Source organism: Thamnophis sirtalis, unplaced genomic scaffold (assembly GCF_051295495.1).
Source record: "Thamnophis sirtalis isolate CommonGarterSnake01/CBP01778 unplaced genomic scaffold, rThaSir2_p1.2 scaffold_13, whole genome shotgun sequence".
Classification (NCBI taxonomy): Eukaryota; Metazoa; Chordata; class Lepidosauria; order Squamata; family Natricidae; genus Thamnophis; species Thamnophis sirtalis.
In genome coordinates this window covers 9,967,518-9,994,293 of record NW_028261393.1, presented here as the reverse complement: position 1 = coordinate 9,994,293, position 26,776 = coordinate 9,967,518, and the positions used below count along the sequence as shown (strand labels likewise).

At 45.4% G+C, this 26,776-nt stretch overlaps 1 protein-coding gene across 8 annotated transcripts in view; it reads right to left on the bottom strand.

Moving 5' to 3' along the window:
• The window catches only part of MAG (myelin associated glycoprotein), a 39,425-nt gene extending 12,985 nt beyond the window's left edge, over positions 1 to 26,440 (bottom strand). For 4 of the 8 annotated variants that reach the window (XM_087728398.1, XM_087728395.1, XM_087728394.1 and 1 more), the window contains exons 1-5: positions 25,993 to 26,439; positions 6,795 to 6,876; positions 5,199 to 5,567; positions 4,127 to 4,423; positions 1,206 to 1,463 (exon numbers count right to left, since the gene is read on the bottom strand). In XM_087728398.1, the coding sequence (XP_087584524.1) occupies positions 1,206 to 1,463; positions 4,127 to 4,423; positions 5,199 to 5,567; positions 6,795 to 6,843 (973 nt within the window). In that variant the 5' untranslated portion in view covers positions 6,844 to 6,876; positions 25,993 to 26,439. Of the gene's footprint in view, positions 1 to 1,205; positions 1,464 to 4,126; positions 4,424 to 5,198; positions 5,568 to 6,794; positions 6,877 to 25,992 lie in introns of all 8 variants that reach the window. The other 4 variants (XM_087728399.1, XM_087728397.1, XM_087728400.1 and 1 more) reach the window with 2 other exon arrangements.
• Positions 26,441 to 26,776: the final 336 nt, after the last annotated feature.

Sequence of the window (26,776 nt, the reverse complement as noted above, 5' to 3'; positions counted from 1 at the left end):
TTGCTGCCAAACTGGTAGCAAAGGTGTGGATTTCACCCCTGTACTGTACGGATAGCTAATGGTCTGTGGCTAGTATGTGGCTCTCAGAGTTTTTTTCTCTGGTTCCAGAAGAAAAAAATCTGTTTAAATTATGTTTCTTCACGTTTTGCCATTAGTTAACTGTTGAGGACACTTTGCTGTGATTCCTGCACTTCCCAGAGTTTCAAAGAATGTAAGGATGATCACTGGCCAATTTTAACATATTTTGTAGAGATAAAGAAATTAAAACATGGCAGCCTGGAAACGCCCATAGCACATCTGGATGTAATTCTCTTAACTTTGGCAGCATGCTGGCTGGGGAATTCTGGGAGACAAAGTCCACCCGTGCTCACATTTATGGTCGAGAAACTCTGCTGCCATTACAAACACACATACACACACGGGCGCGCGCACACACACACACTCACACTCACACTGTGCTTTTGATAAGCTTAATGCATCTTTTTACTTTTAAAAAAGGACAATTTAAAAGGAGCTTTAAAAAAAAAATCCAATTCTGTACACTCCTGGGTTGGGAAAACAACATTTCCCTTACATTTTTATTTTTACATTAGCTGATAACCCAACGTTGCCCGGATATTTATTTATAGGGGGGAAATGTCCGGACCAATTTCTAATGTTGGATTTTCCCCCTTACCAGAGGGAGCTCCCTTGTGGAGTACTGTGAAGCCGCTACCATGGCAACTCCACTGCGCTGTACAGTAGAAGCCATTTTAAGGCACAAAAGGCTGCATCTTAACAGAACACACACCCGGAGGGGGTGTCTTACCCCCCCACAATATTTGTTTCCAGAGAGTAAGTCATCTGTGTACCAAGTTTGATTGGAATTGCTCGAGGCATTGCAGAGGTATGCTGGAAATCACACACACACACACACACACACACACAGAGAGAGAGAGAGAGAGAGAGAGAGAGAGAGAGAGAGAGAGAGAGAGAGATTTCAAAATGTATCCAATAACTGGAACCCGTTAATGCAACTCAAGGTTTGTACAAATTTCAAAGGATATTGTAGAAACCTTGGGTAGCATTAATGGGTTCCAGGTTATCCTTGCTGCCAGAGTTGTTGGATACGAGATGGGCGGCAAACACATTTGATAAATAAATAAAATCAATAGGCTTTATTCCAGAATGGGGAATCCATCCCAGAGCCCCAGGTTAGCACTCACACAGCACAGACAAGGCAAGGGAGTGGTTGTCTTTGCCATAAATGTTCTCCGCCACGCAGGTGTAGATGCCATCCTGCAGGTGAGTTACATTGTCGAGGTAGAGCGTGAGGTTCCCAGCTAAGTCCTCGTGGAGAATTTCATCTTCTCGGAGCCAGGAAATCATGGCTATTGGACTGCTGTCCACAATACACATCAAGAACACGTGAGCGCCATGTAGGACTTCCACAGAGGAGTTTACTTGCAGGATACGGGGCGGGTCTGCAAAGGACAGATAAAGAGATCACCTTTGGGGTGCATATTCAATTTTCTTTCTGCAGCAGATAAAGCTAGTAAGAAAGGTATCAGCCAGGTATGGTCAAAAAAAAGTTAGGACGGCAGTCACCTTAGGGCAAACAATTTTTGGGGAGTTGTCATTTAGCAATAGCAATAGCTGTTAGACTTATATACCGCTTCATAGGGCTTTCAGCCCTTTACAGAGTCAGCATATCGCTCCCACAGTCTGGGTCCTCATTTCACGCAGCTCGGAAGGATGGAAGGCTGAGTCAACCTTGAGCCGGTGAGATTTGAACCGCCGAACTGCAGATAACAGTCAGCTGGAGTAGCCTGCAGTACTGCACTCTAACCACTGCGCCACCTCGGCTCCTTGCCTTGTTGATCATTATGGACAACAATTGGTGGCAACTTTTTTCTTCTTCCAATAAGAGATGCCAGTCTCAAGGGAAGGAAATAAGGAATCCCCCAGTCTCTACCCTGAAACTGCCTCCCATTAAATCTGTAGCGCTGGCAACACTATTCAGTCTCACTGCTGTGATACTGTCAGCCGTGGAGATAAATGATCTCCGTGGCCTTTCCTGCTGATTCAAAGGCAGGTGAGATGCAGGTAAGACAGCCACAAGGGAGGTTCCTGAAAGGGACCTCAAGTCTACCCCTATTATTCGGCTGAGTCAACCTTGAGCCGGTGAGATTAGAACCGCTGAACTGCAGATAACAGTCAGCTGAAGTGGCCTGCAGTACTGCACCCTAACCACTGCGCCACCTCGGCTCTGGGCATGTATGGGCATTGCATCATCATCATCATGACTCTCGTGGTGGCGCAATGGTTAGGATGCAGTATTGCAGGCTAACTCTGCCCACAGCCTGGAGTTCGATCCTGACCACCTCAAGGTTGACTCAACCTTCCATTCTTCCAAGGTTGGTAAAATGAGGACCCAGATTGTTGGGGGCGACATGGTGACTCTGTAAACTCCTTAGAGAGGGCTATAAAGCACTATAAAGTGGTGTTATAGTGGTGTTATTATAAATGTTATGAGTGTTATTGTTATCTTGACTTTCTTGGTCACATCCTCTTAATACCTTTCCCCCTTGGTTCCCTATGCAGAGTTGGAGCTATTTTATTCCATTAAATGATGAGATTGCCAAGCCCTTAGAAAGGTGGATAGATGTCTAATTAAAAACAACAACAACTTTCCCTTATGTTCATGTGTAACCTTTCTCTGGCTACCTTAGCTTTTTTGTTAGTATGTGAACTAAAAGCAGATTCAGAATTTAAGAGGGACGATGACAATGGGTGAGAAGCTGTTATTAGCACGCTAGCTCATTTTTCATTTGAAATCATATATTCCCAGTTTCTGGTTTTCCCGTGGAAGAGAAAGTGACATTGATTAGAGATGAAGGAAATCTCCTGGGAAATGAAATATGCACGTTTGAGGAGTGTAACTTGCAAAACAGATCATCTTTAACAATAAAAAAGGGGGGAAGAATACATTAAAATTAAACCGGGAGCCCAAAAAATAAAGCTGCTTTTCACATGGCTCAGGGGCCAGGAATCCATTAATTACCACATAATTAAGTGCTAAATTAACTCCTAATCCCTCCCACTCATGCAGAATGGGGAAGCAATTTTCTATGACAGAAGCTTGAGCTACGTAAGTAAGATTATGGACTTTGAACATTAATAAACGGGGCTTGCTTTTGCTAGAGTCATTTTGTGGAAGATACAGTTGTGGTCCTGATGTTGGGCATTTCCAGATACTGCAGCAAGTCCTTGACTTATGATCTCACAATCAAGCCCAAGTTTCTGTTGCTAAGTGAGCTGTGCCCCATTTTATGACCTCTCATGCCACAGTTAAGTGAATCACTGCAATTATTAAGCTAGTAATATGGTTGTTGAGTGAATCTAATTTCCCCACTGACTTCGTAATGTCAGGAAGTCACAAAAGGTGATCACATGACCCCAGCACATTGCAACCGTCATAAATACATGCCAGTTGCCAAGCAGCCAAATTTTGATCAGGTGATGTTGGGGAGGATGCTTATAAGTGTGAAAAATGATTGCCAGACGTTTTTTTGATGCCATTTTAACTTTGAACAATGAAATGGTTGTAACCCAAGGAATATCTGCATAATAATTTATTAAATGTTGAACCCCGGTTTTAATTTTGCTTTTAGATAGTTGCAGAAAAGCAATGCCACAGTAGAATGTGTCATAGTATGGAGGGAATTAAAGAGCCTGAGTCCATCAAGTCTTGTTGCCGGAGTTCTCCAGTGTTCTCCAAGATTAAGGTGACAGGTGTCCACTTATATGCAATATTAAAAATGTAAAGTATAAAAATATAAAAGTTAATACCGTGTTTTCCCCCCCCCCCCAAAATAAGACTGGCAGAGAATAGATGGGGGCAGGGCCAATCAGAGGTGGCATTTACTGGTTCTCCGAACTATTCAAAATTCAAAATTTCCGCTACCGGTTCTCCAGAACTGGTCAGAACCTGCTGAATCCCACCTCTGCCCTGAAGGGTTTCAAAAAGAGAAAAGATGATATAGCATCTTCTGCTCAAGCAAGGGGTCGGGATTCTGAAGACCTCCGATGTCCCTTCTGACTCCATTATTCTATGTTCTATGCTACTTATCAACAGCCAACTCACATTTGACATCCAGAGTCGAGAAGCCATCAAACTCAAAAGTGGTGTTGGGGTAGCTGACTTTGCAGCCCACCTCATATCCGTGGTTCTCACGCAGTGGTAGGAACTTCAGGATGGAGATGAGGGACCAAGTGCTGCCTTCTTCCTCTATTTGCGCGTAGACCGAATGCTCCACCAATTTCTCATAGTTCATCCATGTGATGAGAGGTTTCATGTCTGGACAATTATCTGGCACCTCACAGCGCAGTTCTACTTCTGAACCCTCCACCAGTTCTGGAGGATTCACAATGGTGGGCTTGTCTGTGGAGTAGAAAGAGACAGAGAATATGGACTAAACAGAAACCCCCCTGTTCATTGTGTGTCCAATCACACCAGTGGTGGGTTTCAAAAATTGTTCAAACCTACTCTGTGGGTGTGGCCTCCTTTGTGGGACTGGCTTGCTGCCCACGTGACTGGATGGGAGTGGCTTGCCGCCCATGTGACCGGATATGAAGGTGCTGACGACACTTGTCAGAACCACCTTAAATTACCTCACACACAGCACTGGCATGCATAAGAATATGATGTAAACTTGTTTTTTAAAAGGCATCTTTGGTTTGCGTTAAAACAAGTTCAACACACGCAATGTTCTGATTGCACCACAAACGCAGTAGTCATCCTTACTTTTCACAGAGGCACTGAGTTTTATAAATATGAGCATGATAGTGTAGAATAATCATATCCAAGGACCAGTGGTGGGTTTCAAAAAAGTTTGGAACCTCTTCTGTAGGTGTGGCCTGCTTTCCGGGTCCACTGGTGGAACCTCTTCTAACCGGTTCGGTAGATTTGACGAACCGGTTCTACCGAATAGGTGCGAACTGGTAGGAACCCACCTCTGAATCACACAACCAATATTCTATTCTGCTCTGTTCTATTCCCTACTCCTACTCTACTCTGTCCTATCTAAGGAAGCCTCCTCCATCACTTAATTGCTGCTGATTCCCGTACTATTTGAAAGGGATCACTAGCTTAGACTCAATCCTTTATAAGCAAGAGTTAGAACTGGTATTTCCCACTAGCGTTGCCTGATACTCACTGATGACCTCGAGGTTGCTGTGCTCTGGATAGGTATATTGATTGTAGCCACCAAGGTCTCCCCGAAAGTAATACTTCCCCGAGAGTTCAGGGCTGAGACGGGAGATCTGCAGGGTGCAGTTGCGGAAATTCAGCTCTCCCAGCAGCCTACTGCGTCCGACGTAGCTCTCGTGGATAATGTTGGTGCGGGATTTGTAAACCACTGGGGGATAATTCTTGGGGTATGGGCTGTTGAAGTACCAGATGCCATGGATGGTTGCTGGGCGTAGCTCCTCCGGGTAGCTGAAGCGGCAGGGGATAACCACACAGGTGCCCTCAAAGGCAGTGATGTGTTCGGGCATCCAGGCGCTCCACGGTCCAGCCAAGACCCCTTTGGAAGGAGGCAGAAGAGACTCACAATGAAGGAGAGAGGAAAACACGTGATTGATTGACTGCCTGCTTCATTGCCGATTCTGACTTTTCTCGTTATGGGCTGTGAGCATTCTCGCTCCATGTTTGCTCCACATGGCGCCATTCCCTCACCCTGTTTGGCAGTTTATGCCTTACCCCAAAACTGCCTTGTACAACATTGACTGGGATCGCTGGTCTTTCTTATTGGGTATGACGAATAATAGGGGTAGACTTGAGGTCCCTTTCAGGAACCTCCCTTGTGGCTGTCTTACCTGCATCTCACCTGCCTTTGAATCAGCAGGAAAGGCCACGGAGATCATTTCTCTCCACGGCTGACAGTATCACAGCAGTGAGACTGAATAGCGTTGCCAGCGCTACAGATTTAATGGGAGGCAGTTTCAGGGTAGAGACTGGGGGATTCCTGATTTCCTTCCCCTGAGACTGGCGTCTCTTATTGGAAGAAGAAAAAAGTTGCCACCAATTGTTGTCCATAATGATCAACAAGGCAAGGAGCCGAGGTGGCGCAGTGGTTAGAGTGCAGTACTGCAGGCCACTTCAGCTGATTGTTATCTGCAGTTCGGCGGTTCAAATCTCACCGGCTCAAGGTTGACTCAGCCTTCCATCCTTCCGAGGTGGGTGAAATGAGGACCCAGACTGTGGGGGCCATATGCTGACTCTGTAAAACCGCTTAGAGAGGGCTGAAAGCCCTATGAAGCGGTATATAAGTCGAACTGCTATTGCTATTGCTAGTGGGACTCCAGTCATCAACATATATTGGTGGGAGGGTGGGGAATACAGTATTTATACAAAGCCACATACTTCCTCCACAAGATCTTTCCTATATTAGGATACAAGCCCATATCACCACCCCGAGTTTGGTCTTTGTATTCCCGATCCTTCCACTACTAAAAAAAAAAGCACTAAAGGGAATATCAAAGGTTTTATATACTCTACAGCAGTGTTTTTCATCCTTATCAAGTTTTAAGATGTGTGGATTCCAAGAACGCTGGAATTCTGAAGTCCACCCATCGTAAAGTTGTCAAGCTTGACAACTCTTAATAGTTAACCCAGTGAGAAATTGGTCTACTTGAAACCCAACCTACAAAGCATTAGATGAGATACGTCTTGGGTTTCTGATGGGTCATCATCGCAATGTAATTTGGGAGAATGTTACCAAGGCAGAACTCATTCTTTTGTCCAAAAGTACCTTCAAATAGGACCCAGAAGGCCAGCAGCGTCTTGCAGAAGAGTTTCATGTTGTTTATGTTTGAAGAAATGTGTCGGTCAACCTAATGGAAAAAGGGAGAAGTAGGATGACATTGATAGTAAGAGGACAATTGTTTGGCGTAGTAGAACATTTCCCTAGAGTGGCGTTGCCCAAACTTAGCAACTTTAAGTTGTGTGTAGGTCAACTCTGAAGATCCGGGGAGTTGAAATCCACACATCTTAAGATGGTCAAGATTGAGAAACTTTGCCCTCGAAGGCTAACCTTTCCATTGTGATCTCTCTTCTGTAGAGAGAGATCCCACAGAAGAAAACTGCTAGCTAGACCTCAGGCATGCACAGCATCAGGCCATCAGTAAGGAGAAATTGGATTTTTGCCAGTACACCAGAAGTTGTTTCCTGTTTGCCTCCCCTAACTAGGTCAGTTACAGCTAATATGCAGATTGTATGCATTCGCTGTGCATTCACGCAAAGACAATATTCAGGCAATTGAAGGGTTTAAACAGGATTTTTCAACCCGAGCTACTTCGTGTCGATTGCAATTCCCTGAATGTCCACTATCAAATGGCCAAGATTGAGGTTTAAGGCTACTGAATACAACCTGAACCTGAGGATGCTCAGTAGGAAAATTGTTTCATCCCTTTGTTGATGTTTTATACAATACTAGCCAATATCTCGGTGTTGCCCATGTTATTTATTTATAGAGGGAAAATGTCCGGACCAAACATAATTTCTAATGTTTAATTTTCCCCCTTACCAGAGGGAGCCCCCTTGTGGGGTACTGTGAAGCCGTTATCATGGCAACTCCACTGCGCTGTACAGTGGAAGGCATTTTATGGCAGTACAGTAGAAGCAATTTTAAGACACAACAGGCTGTATCTTAACAGAACACACACCCCGAAGGGGTGTCTTACCCCCCCCCCCCAATATTTGTTTCCAGAGTGTAAGTCATCTATGTACCAAGTTTGATTGAAATTGCTTGAGGCATTCCAAAGTTATGCTAGAAAACACACACACACACAGAGAGAGAGAGAGAGAGGGAGGGAGGGAGGGAGGGAGGGAGGGAGAGGGAGAGAGAGAGAGAGAGAGAAACACACATGATTGGTGAGAATTCACCTCCTCCGGCATCCACGTTTGGTGCTGGAAATTGAAAGGGGCTGTCGTAATCACACTGCATTCATATGTTGCCTAAGCTGTAATATTGTCTAATTTGACATATTATCTTGTGTAAAGCCAGACTACTGGCGAAGTGTGGTTAAGGAAATAGTGGCTCTTGGTCTGATGTGTGAATCCTGTCCTAGAGAAATGAACGTGGTGTTATCCAAGGTATCTTTGTTGGATTTTCATCCTATACACTAACATCTGTCTGGTTCTAATTTTTGGAAAGCCAACTTGGGGAGGGATCTTCTCCCAGAGATTGGAATGTAACGCAAAGCTTATATAACAATATTTTTCTTCTTTAAAAAAAAAAAAAAACAACCAAGACATTGTTTTATTCTGTTTGCTCCCTTGTGCCAGCAGAGGGAAGCAGTACTTCATATATTCTCCCCTGCCTGATTCTGCTCTTAGGGCAGAGAACTGTGGCGCTTTGAAATCTGATGCCCACCCTGCAGCAGCCCAATTGTTGGGAGACCCTTAATGCAAGGAGAAATGGTCCCAGCATAAAAGCAGTGAGGCGGTTAAAAACAAAAATCAGAAATATTTCATAAGTCCTGTTTGCGGTGGAGAAGAGAAACTGGCAGGACTCCTAGATTGCCCAAGTCAAATACTGCCAACCCATCTGACATACAGAATAGCAATAGCAATAGCAGTTAGATTTATATACCGCTTCATAGGGCTTTCAGCCCTCTCTAAGCGGTTTACAGAGTCAGCATATTGCCCCCAACAACAATCCGGGTCCTCATTTTACCCACCTCGGAAGGATGGAAGGCTGAGTCAACCCTGAGCCGGTGAGATTTGAACAGCCGAACTGCAGAACTGCAGTCAGCTGAAGTAGCCTGCAGTGCTGCATTTAACCACTGCGCCACCTCGGCTCTTTACACACTAGAAGTCCTAGTGCAACAGCAACCTAAGGATTGATAATCCCAGATTGTTGGTTATGGATCCTGGGCTGTTGCTAGCAATGCAAGGTAATCCAGACAAGAAGCCCAACCAGGAGTACCAGCTCTATCTTTACTATAAGATTAAATTCACAAAATCTTGCAAGACTGAAAGTTTCTTTCCTTTTACACTCTGGAAAACTGGGGAGGATCCCTCCTGAAATGAATAATGGAATAACGGACTTGAAAGGGATCTTGGAGATCTTCTTGTCCAACCCCTTGCTCCAGCAGGAGACCTTATATCATCTCAGACAATTGGCTGTCCAGTTTCTTCTTAAAGACCTCCAACGTCTTTAAGACCACAATTTCAGAAGGCAAGCTGCTCCGCGGGTTAATTGTTTTCTCTGCTAGGAAGTTTCTCCTTAATTCTAGGTTGCTTCTCTCCTTGATTAGTTTCTATCTATTGTTTCTTGTCCTGCCTTCTGGTGCTTTGGAAAATAAATTGGCTCCCTCTTCTTCCCGGCAGCCTCTCAAATATCGAACACTGCTATCATGTCCTCCCCTAGTCCTTCTTTTCAATGCTTCACCTGCCCTTCTTCTTTCTGTAGGCCAAGACATCTCTTGAGCGATTCTCCAATCTGTGGTTCTCCCTCCTGCTTCCAAAATAATTCCCACATATCATTACAGTTCTTGGAAGAAGATTGGCAAACCGTCATATATATTTCTCTTCCTTTGACTGGCTGAGGGAAATTTGCAGATCACCCAGCAGAGCCTGAAATTTCAGGAATATCTTGAGCATACACAGTTCTCGGGGAGGGAATCGCACATTGTATAAACCCCATTTTGCTTATTGAATGGAAATGTGCTGCTTTGGCACAGCAAGTTACAGAGCTCAATAGTTGGGATTCACCCGTCAGACAAACAAGGCCTGGTTATATGAGGCTGAGCTGGAGTTGCTCAGGGAAAGAATGCTGAAAATGTCAGCAATTCATTGTCACTAAGACAAGATGTACTGGGATGTCGGTGGGGAAGGAATCAAAAAAGTCAAGGACAGAATAACAGAGTTGGAAGGGACCTTGAAGGTCATTTAGTCCAACCCCCTGCTCAGGCAGATGATCCTACACCATTCCAGACACAGTGGCCATCCAGCCTCTTCTTAAAAGCCTCAAGTGATGGAATGCTCACAATTTCTGGAGGCAAGCCGTTCCACTGATTAATTGTTCTCAGTGACAGGAAATTTCTCCTTAGTTCTAGGTTGCTTCTCTCCTTGATTAGTTTCCATCCATTGTTCCTTGTCTTGCCTTCTTTGGTGCTTTGGAAAATAGGTTGATGTTGTGGCCTAGCAGGAGCCATTGGAGCTGCCACCAGTCTCCGACGGCGAGGGGCCCTCTGAGTCGGCTCTGGAGGATGTGGAGGACCCTGGACAGGGTTCCGACTCTGAGCAGGGCGCAGAGAGGCTGGTTGGCCACCAGGAGGCACCTGAGCCTTGGACCAGTGGGGAGGAGACAAGGGAGAGTGAGCCGGAGGCCAGTAGTGAGTTGTTCCTGGATGCACGCCATCGAAGAGCTACTAGGTGTCAGGAACAATTACGCAATTACAGGAGGTAATTGCGCTCAGACTGGTGGTCATTAGGCTCCTCTCCAAACTATAAAAAGCCTACTTGTGCACACGCCCTCTTTGCAGAAGTCAACACAGAATCGAATGTCGGAGAACTTTGAATGAGCTTGGCAGGCTGGATTGCTGCCAAGCCTTATCTGTGTTTATTGCTGCCCAAGCTTGTCTGTGCTGGGTTGCTGCCAAGGACCTGTTTGTCTGTTAATTAAATGCTGTAATTTATCTCTGGCTCGGAGTGCGTTTTGGTGTGGAACGAGGCGGGTCAGAACAGGTTGATGCCCTCTTTTTTTGTGTGTGTGTGGCAGCCTCTCCAATATTGGCTCACTGCTATCATGTCATTCCCTTCTTTTCACATTCAAAGATGTAGATGCAGATGGGAGCTACATCTTTGTGCTCAAAGCCCAACTCCTCTTACGGTGAGCATCATTAAAAAGGGTGGAGTTCTGAGCACAGGGGTGTGGCCTCCAAATAGACTTTTTTGGTCCCCTCTCCAGAAGACCCCTCCTGAAAGCATAAAGCAAGTGTTCCATGAAACCACGGAAGAGGAAGCTAGGGAAGGCCCCCGAATTAACAAAAAGGACACACCGAGGAGCTGCACTTGGCAAATAACCCACCGTCTTTCTGCTTCGCTTTTAAACATATAATTTTATACAGTTAGAAAGAAGCGTGGCACGTCAAAACCGCAGTCCACTAAAGCGCGCCCGATTAAAGCGCGTACGTGACGTCATCAGCAGCGCGACAAGAAAGAAAAAGGGTGCTTTAAAAAGCGCTTTTAAAGCAAGCCGATTCACATAAAGGTAAGGGTTAGGGTTAGGGTTAGGGTTAGGGTTAGGTTTAGGGTTACGTTAAGCGTTAGGGTTAGATTTAGGGTTAGGTTAAGGGTTAGCGTTAGGTTTAGCGTTAGGTTAAGGGTTAGGTTTAGGGTTAGGTTTAGGGTTAGGTTAAGGGTTAGACTTAGGGTTAGGTTTAGGGTTAGGTTTGGGGGGGGTTAGGTTTAGATTTACGCGTTAATTTTAAGTTTACCGCTCACAGCATGCTGTTTTCGTCGCGATGTGATGACGTCACGTACGCGCTTTAGTCGAGCGCGCTTTAGTCTACCGCGGTTTTGTGGTGGAACCAGAAAGAAGCTACCAAGGAAGTAACAATACTCCTTCCAATACTGGCAAGGGTAAACTACTGAGAGGTAGATCTTGTCTTATTACAATTGGAGCCAGGATTTTCATCGATGAACAAGACAGTTGCTAAGTGAGTCACACCCATTGACTTTGCTCGTTGGAATTCAACTGGGAAGGTTGCAAATGGCAATCACATGACCTTGGGGATGCTGCAACCCTTGTAAGTGCCGAGGTGGCGCAGTGGTTAGGGTGCAGTACTGCAGGCCACTTCAGCTGACTGTTATCTGCAGTTCAGCGGTTCAAATCTCACCGGCTCAGGGTTGACTCAGCCTTCCATCCTTCCGAGGTGGGTGAAATGAGGACCCAGACTGTGGGGGTGATATGCTGATTCTGTAAACTGCTTAGAGAGGGCTGAAAGCCCTATGAAGCGGTATATAAGTCTAACTGCTATTGCTATTGCTACAGACATGCTGGTTGCCAAACACCCAAATTTTGACCATCTGACAGTAGAGATGCTATGACAATTGTAAGTGCGGGGACTGGTATTAAGCCACTTTTTTCAGGACCCTCGTAACTTCAGATGGCTGCTAAACAAATGGCTTAAGTTGAGGACTACCTGTATATATACAGGCGGCAAATCACATATTCACTCAAACTGATGACGTTATCTCGCGGGGTATTGAGATGTCTGCAAACAAACAGCCAAACTCAGGGAGCTCCAGGAACCCCACAATGTTATTTATGCGTTCAATCAGAGCCGAGGTGGCGCAGTGGTTAAATGCAGCACTGCAGGCTACTTCAGCTGACTGCAGTTCTGCAGTTCGGCAGTTCTAATCTCACCGGCTCAGGGTTGAACTCAGCCTTCCATCCTTCCGAGGTGGGTAAAATGAGGACCCGGATTGTTGTTGGGGGCAAAATGCTGACTCTGTAAAACCACTTAGAGAGGGCTGAAAGCCCTATGAAGCGGTATATAAGTCTAACTGCTATTGCTATTGCTAATCAATACATTGGGATATAATAAAGATTCTTTACCAGCCAAATGATCTTTAGAGCTGGGAAAGATTGAAAGAAAGAGAAGAGAATGCCCAGCAGAAATAGTGGTAGACTTAGTAAGAGCACTGTTGGAAGAGCTGAAGAACCAAATCTTCCTGAAGAAAAATCTCTGTGCTTGATAAGCATCAACATCATTTTCGTGGCACGTAATCAATTCAAATTTTCAATGCCCTGAATGAAGCCTTTAAAGAGTCCAAAATTACGCCCCCATGCAGAAATCCCATTGCGGGATTTAATCTTTGGTGCTACTAGGGAAAAGCATGCTTTCAAATTGTAACAACGCTACGCTGAAATAATATATTATCCCCGCAAGGGTATCTGTGTTGCCAGATGGAATAAACAATATCAGATGTGCAAAATCCCTCCAGTTGTGTGTCTCCGGAACTAATGACAAATCGAAATGTCTTTGTAGCTAAGGCAACTGATTATTCACCTCCAACTTCTGCTTCTTTGTCCTCGAATCTGCCAGCAGCTTCCTTTCCTGCCCCATCACAATTATAGTTAAGCATCCTGCAGGGAGCATCGTGTTGTTGTTTTTTTTAATATAAAGAGCATGTTTCTAGTCCTTATGCTTCCAGGAGGAAATAGATTTACAATTTAACACGGATGTCTCTTTAAATCTTAGGAAATGAAATGGCTGCCCTGGTATGATTCACAGATCCTTTGCCCAGCTGAGAAAATGGAATCATGGGCTCAGATTATAATTAATTAGTGATGTTCTTGTACTTGGAAGGGAAATAGATATATTTGCAAGCAAATAAGCACAAGGCAAGAAGGTGAAGTGTCAGCCAATACCTTTTGCAAGAGAAGACTGTCACAAATAGATCATTTTGCTATGTAGTTCAAAGATTCATAGGCTATTGAGGGTAGCCAATCTATAGACTCTGAAATCACCAGGATTTCTTTGATGAGCTTTTATGAGCCTCAGTGATATGAAAAAAAGGGGAAAGACAACCAGAAGACTTATCAAAGAAAATAATATGGAACCTGGCATGTTCTAAATACTGCTGGTACTCAATTTCCTGCTTGGAAAAAAAAATAATTGGGGGAAGAAGGGATGACAAGGAGAAATGGATTTTTCCGTGGCTGTTCAGTAATGAATTCAGTTCAGTTCCGATAATCAGAACCAGACTGTAATTGGAACAGGGACTCTTGAAACTTGGTTTATATGTAATTTGATTTAGTTGAACGGTCTTAAGTCTAACGTGTAAAGCTTTTTTAATTTTTTTATTTAGTTATACATTTTTCCTTAACATATATAAGTGCTTACCGTAATAAGCAGTATATTGTTGAGTCGATTTACAAATATACAGGGATAACAGTAATAACATTCTTTACTTATATATAATGATATTCTTCCAGTTTCTAATTTCTACTTTTATTATCCAACCATCGGTAAAACAAATCCCAAGTTTAAAAACATTCTATGTGTTCTTTGTCCTTTATCTTGAATGTTAACCTATCCATTTCTGCACAGCCTAATATTTTTCTGATTAGATTTTCCTCTGCAGGGGTTTCCTCATTTTTTTCAATGTTGTGCAAGTACAATTCTTGCTGTTCTCAAAACATGTAATACAGAGGTGGGTTCCTACCAGTTCGCACCTATTCGGTAGAACCGGTTCGTCAAATCTACCGAACCGGTTAGAAGAGGTTCTACCAGTGGACCTGGAAAGCAGGCCACACAAACAGAAGAGGTTCCAAAAATTTTTGAAACCCACCACTGATGTAATATTAAATATACCTCCCGTTTCCCATATTTTTCTGGCCTACCTAACAAAAATATTTCTGGTTTTCGGTCTATGTGTTGTTTTATTATTTTCTCTAGCCATGTATGTATTTTCGTCCAAACCTTTGGATGAAAATACGGTGTAAAGCTTGTACTCCTCCTCCTTAAGCTATTCTGGGGAATGCTTATCCAGATTTCGGAGGAGAAACACAGCTTCCAGGGGCAACTCTAACCCCACACTATTTCGTTAGAGTCCCACTTGTTCCATTTTATTTGACAGCCTGACTTGACAGCTCCTGGTTCTTCCTCTGATAAGAAAGGGCAGCGGCTTAGAGCAGAACAGATGCTTTGCCTCCAAAGCACATGGACTCTTATTTTTTTCCCCACTTCCAGTTGAGGCTCTCAAATCTCTCCAGGAGCTTCTGCAAAGCAGGTCAATGGAAATCAATGGGGAGACTTATGATGTCTGTAGGAAGAGGTGGGGGAGGGGGGAAATGCCTCCAGGCTAAAGGAAACGCAAATATGGGTGTGGGGTGTGGGTGGGGAACCGATGCACTCAAGAGCAGATTTGGCATCAGGGTATTTTTCATTCTTCCTGTCTTGATTTGGGCTCCTTAAAGAAGATGGGCGATGCACAGGACTGAGAAAGCCAAGCCTGCTGCTGATCATAGCAATAGGAGGTCTTAGACTTATATACCGCTTTACAGTGCTTTACAGCCCTCTCTAAGTGGTTTACAGAGTCAGCCTATTGCCCCCGACAATCTGGGTCCCCAACGAAGGAAGGCTGAGTCCGCCTTGAGCCAGTGAGGATCGAACTCCTGGGCGCGGGGCTGAATTAGCCTACAATATAGCAGCATTCTAACCACTGCACAGCCATGGCTCATACCCAAGGGCATTTTTGATGCCTCTACCAGGGCGCAGCTGGGTCAATTTCAACTCTAGCTTAAGGCTTTCATTTCCTGATGGGTAGACCTCGCCTTCAAAACGGGGGCAGACTGTTCTGGCTGCATTTTGGTCTCCTGTCCACCTTTCCCACTACTCTGTCCTCCCGGGCTCCGACTGTTTTCCCTTAAACCTACCCATGTGCCTCCCTCCTCCGATAACCCTGCAAGTCCCGTGTGATCCTCAGCATCAGGGAACATATCCCCAAAGGGAGCCAGCTTCAAAAGGAAGAGCTGCTCGGGGAAGAGAAGACAGGCACATATTGTTGTTTGCCTGCTAGTGACACCCACTCACCAGCGTCCTTCAGGGCCTTGGGGACAAGGGGTGCTTTGATCCTGGCGGGGTGGGGCCCTTAACAAAAGGCAACCTGTGTGGGTCCCTCAATGTCCCTCTTGTCCCAGGCCTCTTCTGTTTTTCCCTGCCAGCTGCCCCCATCTCTGCCAAATGCACTTGGTTTCACCTCCACCCAGCTTCAGGATCAAGGGGGCCACCGCTTTCCAAGGACCCACAACCCGGGGTAAAAACCTGCCATTTCAGAAGAGCTCCTGGCCAATCTCCATCCTCAAAGACAAACGCTTGAGAGCTTACCTTTCGCTGAGCCTCCCTCCTCTGTCCCAGCAGCTCCTATGCAATGATACTTAATAAGAGACACTGAGACTGCTGTAACACATAATCCAGGGGAGGTGGATGGAGGGCTAATGAGCACACATGAGCTACCTCTTCGCACCAATAAGGGATCCAATAAGTTAATAATACAACTTTATAGTGCTTTGATAAGTCTAGACTTGGAATACTGCATCCAGCTTTGGTTGTAAAAAAAAGATATGGAGACTCTGGAAAGAGTGCAGAGAAGAGCAACAAAGAAAATTAGGGACCAAAGGCTAAAACACACGTTGCAGGAACTGGGTATGTCTAGGTTAATGAAAAGGACTAGGAGTGACATGATAGCAGGGTTCCAATATCTCAGGGGCTGCCACAAAGAAGAGGGAGTCAAGCTATTCTCCAAAGCACCTGAAGGCAGCACAAGAAGCAATGGATGGAAACTCACCAAGGAGAGAAGCAACTGAGAACTAAGGAGAAATTTCCCGACAGAAAAATTTACCAGTGGAACAACTTGCCTCCAGGAGTTGTAAATGCTCCAACACTGGACGTTTTTAAGAAGAGATTGGATAGCAAGAGCAATAGCAATAGCAGTTAGACTTATATACAGCTTCATAGGGCTTTCAGCCCTCTCTAAGCAGTTTACAGAGTCAGCATATTGCCCCCCAACAACAATCCGGGTCCTCATTTTACCCACCTCGGAAGGATGGAAGGCTGAGTCAACCCTGAGCCGGTGAGATTTGAACAGCCGAACTGCAGCACTGCAGTCAGCTGAAGTAACCTGCAGTGCTGCATTTAACCACTGCACCACCTCGGCTCTGTTAACCATTTGTCTGAAGTGGTGTAGAGTTTCCTGCCTAGGCAGGGGGTTGGACTAGAAGAGACCACCCAGGTATCTTCCAATTTTATTATTCTGTTATACCTCTGAAGACTGAGCCGTCCATGGGAGTAAAAAGCCAAGATGGCAGCTGCAAGATGTGAATGAAGCTATGGCTTACGTGCATTGTCTGGGCACAAAATAAAAAAGGGTTGAGGTTTTGGTTGCATCATTATGGCCACCACCTTGACCTTCTCTTCCCCCCTCTCTTTATAGGATGCTGCCTTCTTTTCCCCCCTCGGAAGAATCCTGGAGCTGGATTTGGGAGTTTCCACTTTAATTTCTGACAATGGTATCTTTTCAGGCAATTCCAGCAATGAGATATTTTGTTTGCCTTCAACACGGAGCCCCACAGCAGCTTAGCATGCTTCATCCCTCACCAGGGTGTGCAAATCTCACCCTTGCAGTTTGTTTACAGTTCAAAGCACACCCAAATCCAGAAAATTTGGGGGGGGGGGAGCCATAAACAGTGGTTAAAAACTGTAGGTAGATGTGTTGCAGGCTCACAGCTGGAGAGAACAGCTTGTTTCCCTGTTCCCTCCAGGTAAACATCTGTAACTCTGTAAAAGTAAGAAATTGTTTTGGTTGAGGATGTCCTCAAACAGAAGAACCAACTCTGTGTTTGTGTGCAACTGCTACTCAGTGGTGGGATTCCATTTTTTTTTTTTTGCTACCGGTTCTGTGGGCATGGCCTGGTGGGCGTGGTGTGGCTTGGTGGGCGTGGCTTTGTGGTGGCTGCAGGGGAAGGATACTGCAAAATCCACATTCCCTCCCCACCCCACTAACCTGCTTTCCAGCACTGTTATCAGTGGTGGGATTCAGCCAGTTCGCACCACTTCGGGAGAACCGGTTGTTAACTTTCCGAGCAGTTTGGCAAACTGGTTATTGGAAGAAATCATTAGGGCAGAGAACCGGTTGTTAAATTATTTGAATCCCACCACTGACTGTTATCCTGTGCAGGGCAACAAAAGAAGACCCAGTCAATCAGCTGGGACTCAGGGGGCAGCTAATAGGTGGGGGTGAGGCCAGCCAGAGATGGTATTTGCCGGTTCTCCGAACTACTCAAAATTTTCGCTACCAGTTTGCCAGAACCAGTCAGAACAGGCTGAATACCAACTCTGTTGCTACTCATCTAGAATTAAACCTGAGTTGGTTTCCTTATACATGTTGTTAACCAGAAAGCCATAAGACCATAAACGGGATGCCTTTGAGAATTTCCAATTACTCCTGATGCGATATATATGTTTTCTTATCAGCTTGGCTTGAACGTAGAGGCAATTTCAGCCCTGCTGTGCCCACCTCCCTAAGCCTACCAGACCTGCCAATTTTCCTTAGCCCAGCACCATTCATTTCCTGGGCTTGGGCACATGCCAGGAGGCTGAAGCTCGCTTGGCAAGGAGGTTGCGACCGTGGGCGTCGGTTCTTTTTAACTCCTGCTCTTTCAGAGCTGTGCAGATTTTGCTCAGGTTACCTCCACAGCCAGATCTTTATAACAACGGTGTCAACGAGAGTGGCACGGAACTGAAGACCGATCAGGGCTATGCAAATTCAAGAAGGGATATCGAATAAAGAGCAAGGCGTTTGTCATTTGTCAAAGACCCTCTGCTTTTTTTAACGGTGATTCTTATGAAGTCAGTTTTTGACTCTTGGTAACTGCCAGGACAAATCCCTGCAGCTTTCTTGGCGATGGAAAGCTCTCCATTGCCCCCTTCCTCAGACTGAGAGGGTATAACAACACTCAGTTGACTTTATACTGGACAGAACTGTCTGGAATCCCTGGCCTCGTGGTTTGTAGCTTGATGCCTTGGCCACTACAACAATAGCAATAGCAATAGCAGTTAGACTTATATACCGCTTCATAGGGCTTTCAGCCCTCTCTAAGCGGTTTACAGAGTCAGCATATTGCCCCCAACAATCCGGGTCCTCATTTTACCCACCTCAGAAGGATGGAAGGCTGAGTCAACCCTGAGCCGGTGAGATTTGAACAGCCGAACTGCAGAACTGCAGTCAGCTGAAGTATCCTGCAGTGCTGCATTTAACCACTGTGCCACCTCTCCCTTTTAATTTTTAATTCTTTTTATTTTGCTTTTATTAGTCTGACTTGTCTCTTTGATTTACGGTAATGCTTTTAGCTGTTTTGAGGGCTTTTTTTCTAGTTTTGTATATTGTACAGAGTCCATTGTAGTTAGAATATAATAACAGAGTTGGAAGAGTCCTTGGAGGTCTTCTAGTCCAACCCCCTGATCAGGCAGGAAATCCTACACCACTTCAGACAAATGGTTATCCAATATCTTCTTAAAAACTTCCAGCGTTGGAGCATTCACAACTCCTGGAGGCAAGTTGTTCCACTGATTAATTGTTCTCACTGTCAGGAAATTTCTCCTTAGTTCTAAGTTGCTTCTCTCCTTGATTAGTTTCCATCCATTGCTTCTTGTCCTGCCTTCAGATGCTTTGGAGAATAGCTTGACTCCCTCTTCTTTGTGGCAGCATAGATATTGGAACACTGCTATCATGTCTCCCCTAGTCCTTCTTTTCATTAAACTAGACATACCCAGTTCCTGCAAATGTTCTTCATATGTTTTAGTCTCCAGTCCCCTAATCATCTTTGTTGCTCTTCTCTGCACTCTTTCTAGAGTCTCCACATCTTTTCTACATTGTGGCGACCCAAACTGAATACAGTATACCAAGGCATTATAAAGTGGTACTAACACTTCACGTGATCTTGATTTTATCCATCTGTTTATGCAGCCTAGAACTATGTTGGCTTTTTTGGCATCTGCTGCACACGGCTGGCTCCTATTTAAATGGTTGTCCAGTAGGATTCCAAGATCCCTCTCACAGTTACTACTAGTTAAGTGGCTAATATATTTGAATAAATAAAACAAAAATGAAATAAACGAGGATTGAGAAAAGTTGGAAAGGCAGGTCGAATAAACACATTCCATTTGGTCCAGTGGTTAAGATGGTGAATTAAAAGCTCGGATGTTGAGTTCTAATCCCATTTACGCCTGGAAACTGTTTGGGTGATTTTGAGCCAATCATTCTCTATCCCAGCCCAGATCATTGGCAAGTCACTTTTGAAAACTTGGCTTTGAAATCACGATTGATTTCATGAATGGTAACAAACAGAATGCAACTTCTAAGCAGCTCTAAGAGAAAGAAGGTCTTACTGTCTGAAAAACAGGCAAGAAAACAATTTTAGAAATTTTTTCCACAATTGGTCTGTGTCTATGGTTATTTTCACTGAAAACATGCCACAGCCTGTTTAACAGAACTGCTTTCTCTTTTCCTCTTGCTCTGTTGCCATTTTCACCTAAAACTTTTGACCCTGACGATGGATAATGGATGTTTTTCTTCAATCTGCTTCCATTGACCCCGTCCCACTGGGTTTCTTTCGGACAGTTTTTCCTCAAACTTTAGCAGGTGCCAAATCATTATGAAAAGCACAATGGATGGTGCTTTTGCTGATATGAATCACATACCCAGGTCAGTCCTGAGATGTGAGACTGACCTCTGCAATGCACAAACCACCTTGAATTTCATACACTCGCTAACGTTTGAGGTATCTTTACAACAGTGACGTGCGGTGAGGTTTATGGCTGGTGAGGCAAAAAAGAAAGAAAGCAGTTTTTGCCCGCCCCGCAGCTATGTCCGAAATAGAGGCGCCCCGCAGCTGTGTGGGCAAAAGGCTCTTTCAAGAAAGAGGCTTTTGGCCGCTCTGGTGCTATGTCTGCGTCCTACCTCTACATAAGGAATTTTTCAGCTTTTAACCCTTGCTTAACTCTGCTCGAGTGATCATAAAGATAGATTAAATGAGGCACATGGTTCTCTTGCCTCCTCCTGTAGAGGGCACTCTTTTTAGAGGCTTTCTTAAACAGTTAAGCATTAAGCAGAGTCATCCACTGTGACTCTGGCAGCAACTACCTCAGCCTTTTTCCTTTTAATTTTTCTTTTCTTTTCATGATGACAGTGGTGAGGCCCTGCCTCCCCTGACTGCACATCACTGCTTTACAACAGACGTAACAAAACCTTGCAAACCGGGTTATTAAAAACCACAATGTTAAGACATGTCCCAATGGTGCTTTTTCAAGAGGCAACTGGACTTTCTTGTTATTTTTTTTTTGGAAGACGTTTCATTTTTCATCCAAGAAGCTCCTTCAGTTCTGATAGTGGGGAAATGGAAAAATTTATATTCCTTGCAGAGAGCTGGTTATTTCCATCTTTTTAGGATGCAGAAACTCCAGTTGCCTTTTGAAAAAAAGCACCTTTGGGACAACCCTGACTTGGATGACTGAGAATCTGTACAATGCTAAGACGTGTTTTAAAAACAAAAAGGTTGTGAGGGAAAGGCTTTAACCCAATGTTTCTTAAACCTGGCTATTCTAAGACACGTGCAACTTCAACTCCCAGAATTCCCCAGCCAGCATGCATTGACAGGGGGATTCTGGGAGTTGAAATCCACAGATCTTAAAGTTTGAGAAATATTGCTTTAGGTCTAGGAGAAGCTGCTGTTCTTGGCTGTGTTTGAGGGTGGCTCTCTCAACCCATCTTACAGGGCTGTTGCAGTGTTGGAAGAAATGTCCTTCTGGGTTCAGCTCCAAGTGGGGAAAAAGACACTGGAGACATGGAGGCTGCTTGGAAAGATGGTTTAATGGGGGGCAGGATCACATGACGTGAACTCCTGAACAGAAAAGGGGGATCACATGCGTCAAGATGTTGGGTGAAGAAGAAAAAGAGAGCGAGATGCTGAAAGTCCCTGGTTTTATGCCCTCTCTGGCCTTTGATCTTGAGCTTGTATTCTGATTGGTTGTCAGACTCCCATGGGCCAACTCTGTAGGCTGTGTTTTGAGTCCAAGTTTGGTTGAGCATTGCTTCTTCCCGGGTGCCCTGTGGTGAGATGGGTAAAGGACTAATAGTATTGTAGGAAGTTATCACCCAGTCCTCTACCAGAAAAATGAAATATCCTAGGAAATATTGAAAAGGCGGAATATTTCTCTGGATGTGAAAAGAAAACATGTTTTAAAAAGACAGAATAGCTGCCTGTAGCTTCCTGCCCATCCCCACTTTGTCAATGGGCCATTAAGAAGGTCAAGCTAGTCCCTTTACATAATAAAGACTTCTCCACTTCAGCTCCAGGGAGATGGGATTAAAGCATGATAATATTGGCCCCAACTCACCACATGGCATCTGAGAACTCAACCAAACCTGGATTCAAAACACAGCCTAGAGAACCCTGCATGGCCCCATGGGAGTCTGACAATCGATCAGAATACATTTTTTACACAGGAACAGGAAACAGAGAGGTGGGACTGTACAGGTTATAAAAAGCCTAGCAAGCCCCTCCCTCAGCCCTTCTCTTCTTCTCCACCAACATTGAAGCATGTGATCACCTTTCCTGTTCAGGGCTCAAGCCAGGTGTCCCTGTCCACCAATAAACCATCTTTCCAAGCAGCCTCCATGTCTCCAGTGTCTTTTTCCTCACTTGGAGCCGAACCCAGAAGGACATTTCTTTCATCAGTATCATGCCTTAATCCCATCACCCTGGAGTTGAAGGGAAGAGATCTTTGATATATAGAGTAGACTCTCTCAGGCCTTTTAATGGCCGATTGACAAAGGTGGGGGCTATTAAGAATGAGCCTGTTTCCTGCCTAAAACATGTTTCTCCATTTCTTATCCAGGGAAATATCCTATTCTGCCTTTTCGATATTTCCTAGGATATTTCATTCTTCTAGGGGGAGGGGCTGGGTGCTAACTTCCTACAGTGGTATGGGCAAGATGAAAGAAGACCCTTGGAGGTACCTCTTTGAACTTAAGGGAAAAAGCACAATATGTGTGCAAGGAAGTAAATACAATTATTTTCTGCCTTTATTACTCTAAATCAGATTGCTTTTTTAGTGGCATCTTGTTAATAAAAACAAGTTTGGCACAATTCACACAATACATTAAGGCATGATCTAAGATTTATAAACCATAGCACTTGGGTCTGACAATGTGTTAAATCCGAATTCAACAAACATCATCTGGCTTAGCAGGATTTACAAACCCAGTCCCCATGTCTCATCTGAAAGCATAAAGAGAGCAACGCCTGAAGAAGTATAAATGGCACAGGTTGGTTGTGTGAAGTGGTTTCCCTCATCTGACTCCCACAGGAGTTAACAGGGCTTAAAAGTACTATAACTGATGTGAATAGAGTCACTGTAATTGGAATGGGCAGCCTGTAGGTGGCAGCAAAGAGTCGAGGGCCTCAGAATCTCTTTTGCTGCCATCTACTGGTTACCCAGATATGACAGGTCTATATATGGCTCACATAATTCTGTTCTTCAGCACTGTTCTGTGCTTTCCCACTCCATCTGCTGCCAAGGCAGCTGTCTCATTTTACATAATTATAGAGCTGGCCCAGAGCTCTTGCTTGTCAATCTCACATAACATTATTCTCTTAAGAGTGTCCTCCATTCAGCATGATACCCATTTATCCAAACCCTTGTGAATTCAAATAGCCTGTCTTCTCAACGGACGTGCACAGAACTGCCTGATTAATGACAATGACTAGAAACCAGTTCAAGGAAACCCGAACCTCTCCCCATCCCCTTCTTACATCAACCAGCTGGAATATTTCAGATACTTTTAATTCTAGATTTCCATTTTCAGACAGTCATTTGTCCAGAGTGGCAATAATCATCGTCAGATTTTTTTTTAAATGTCTTGTAGTAAATACTTTAGAAGTATCCTACTCATTAATCATAGCTGAACTCCCGAGTGCATTAATTAGGGCATGTCATCTTGAACACAACAGGGGTTACTTCTGAGTAGGTGCAGACTGGCTTGGAGTATGATCTAGCATTTATTTTCAAGGTTCTTATCTCCATGCTTAAGTCAAGCCCATTTAGCTGACTCCACCCTATTTTCCCCCTGACCATCAGCTCCTGCCAAAAATAAAGGTGGTGAAAAGGTGGGTTATATCTTTAAGCTGGGATAGGTAAAGGTCCCCTTGCACATATGGGCTGGTCGTTCCTGACTCTAGGGGGCAGTGTTTATCTCCATTTCAAAGCCGAAGAGCCAGCGCTGTCTGAAGACATCTCCATGGTCATATGGCTGACGTGACTAAATGCACGGAACGCTGTTACCTTCCCACCATAGGTGGTTCCTATGTTTCTACTTGCATTTTTACGTGCTTTCGAACTGCTAGGGTGGCAGAAGCTGGGACAAGTATCGGGAGTTCACTCCGTTTCGCGGCACTAGGGATTCGAACTGTCGACCTTTCTGGTCGACAAGCTCAGTGTCTTAGCCACTGAGCCACCACGTCCCTCTCTAAGGTGGGATATCCATAGGCAAAAAAAAACCCTGCTAGTCCTGAGGAAATGCAAGATATTCTGGTGATTCTCGAAAGAAAACATTTATAGCAAAAGCTTCTGAGGGCTCAGCTATTCCTGCAGTCTAATCTTTTCCAACCTCCTGTTCGGCAATCAGGATGGACTACAATACCCCATCATTCTTCCCAGGAGCTGTGGATAATGCCTGTTTCTAGCCCAACATAACTTGGGGACAAGACAAACACAGGGGAAAGCTGCTTTAACCTTTGTTCCCACAACATAAGGAAACAGACTCAAAGCGATTCAGATTATTTCCCTACAATCTCACTTGCTGTGCCCGTTTTGAGGTCTTGCATAAAGGTATTTTCTCAGCACCTGTTTATCTGGTCCTTTTCGCCAGAGCAGCGTTTCTCAACCTTGGCCACTTTAAGATATGTGTGTGTGTGTGGACTTCAACTCCCAGAATTCTCCAACCAGCAGAGATTGGATCCGGATTTTTTTCTTCTTCTTTGCAAAGTAAATATGCTGCTCTGGAGAGATAAAGGAACCAGCTCAAGCGACGTTGCTATCTCAAATAAAGAGTTGGCCCCTTGCTCTCCCCTCACTCCCTCCGAGGACTTTTTCCAGTTATATCCTCTTCTCCCTGGTCCCTCCAAATGAACTTCGCATTCTGCTTGTTCCATCAACCGGACTGAAGCAAGGGAATCTGCCCCCAGGAATTGTCTTTTTGAGGGGAGACAGCAATTCAGATCAATCCGAGGGACTGATCCCAAGTCTCAAAGGAAAGGGAATGCTTCTGCTTGCCACCCCCCCCCCAATTGCTTCAAGCCTCCCCGGGGGGAATTTCAATCCCAAAGTGATGCAGCCTTTTAGATTAAGCTGACTCAAGGTCTCAGCAATCCTGTTCTCTGGAACTTGGTTTGACCCAATAACAGATAAGATTCCTCTATAACCTGGTGAGCTGCTTCATAATTGGATGCTTTAGTTTGCAGAAACCTGCCAAAGCTGGAGACAGCTTTCAGTTGGAAGAGAGAGAGAGAGACAGAGAGAGGGAGGGATGGGGAGAGAGAGAGAAAGAGAGAGAGGGAGAGGGGGAGGGAGAGGGGGAGAGAAAGAGAGAAAGAGGGAGGGAGAGAGAAGGAGGGAGAGGGGGGAGAGAGAGGGAGGGTGGGGGAGAGAGAGGGAGGGAGAGAGAAAGAGGGGGAGGGAGAGAGAGAGAAGGTGGGGAGAGAGGGAGGGAGGGAGAGGGGGGAGGGAGAGGGAGGGGGAGGGAGAGAGAGAGAAGGTGGGGGAGAGAGAGGGAGGGAGAGAGAGGGAGGGAGAGAGAGAAAGAGAGGGAGGGAGGGAGACAGAAGGAGGGAGAGAAAGAGGGGGGAGAGAGGGAGTGGGAGAGAGAAAGGGGAGGAAGAGAGAAAGGGTGGGGGAGAAAGAGAGGGAGAGAGAAAGAGGGAGAGAGAAAGAGGGAGGGAGGGGAGAGAAAGAGAGAAAGAGGGAGGGAGAGAGAAGGAGGGAGAGAGAGGGGGAGACAGAGGGAGGGGGAGAGAGAAAGAGGGGAAGGGAGAGAGAGAGGGAGGGTGGGGGAGAGAGAGTGAGGGAGAGAAAGTGGGGGAGGGAGAAAGAGAAGTTGGGGGAAAGGGAGGGAGAGAGAAAGAGAGGGAGGGAGAAAGAGGGAGGGAGGGAAAGAGAGAGAGGGTGAGAGAGAAAGAGGGGGAGAGAGAAAGAGAGGAAGGGAGAAAGAGGGGGAGGGAAAGAGAGAGGGGGGAGAGAGAGAGAGCATTTAGAAGAAGTTATGCAGCCTTTTTGGCATTGACAAACAGGTTGGGAGGAAGCTATGGGACAAACTCATGCTCTGGAGTGCAAGAGGAACCGTCTGGATACATCCATACCACTTCTGACGCACCTTACCTTTCAATCTTCTACAGCTGTCCTTGCCCATTCATGCCTCCAACACTGAATTTCCCGGGCAGGGTGGGTGGGTGGGAGATCTGGAAAGGAAAGAGGAACGTCTGAATGCCTTCGAAGTAGGAGAGCCAGATGCCGGCGCCCAGGGAAGCCACCGAAAACAAAGCCAAAACTGCAGTGGGCTTCTTGGGGAGACCGGAGACTCGGCCCTCGAGGGAGGAGGCAGCCTTGACCGATGCCCAAATCTATCCCGTGACCTTAGATTGCAGCCCTTGTCAGTTCTGTCCTCCTGGGATTAAAATCCAGGTTTCCCCAAGACCGGGTAAGTCAGAGCATCCACACTTAGTATCTGGGCAAAGCTGGCGGCATCTTCCCAGGAACAGGAGACTTGGTGGGTGCCCAATTATGTTAGCTCTGCATTTCAGCAAGCAGAGCCCACACACAAATTCCACTGGCTGTGTGCTGTGGGGGGGGGGGGGGGGGGAGAGTGAAGACAGGCTGCTGCAGGAGTGGGGGGGGGGAATGTTTGGCTTAGTACATTGGTTGCCTCTCTCGAAGCACATCTCGCACTTGTGGGTGGTTACGTTTGGAGCTGGCCCTGGTGCTCCCGAAAAGGAGCAGCTTATTCTTTCCATCCTCACCAGCTCCCTTGGACTGTGTCATTATCCCAGCCCTCAGTTAAATGATGGTTAGCTTGAGCGCAGACAGAGGCTTGCCTGACACCTTTAGCATGAGAGCCTAATTTTGGGGAGAGAAGGAGAGCAGCGATCAAGAGGTGAAGGGATAT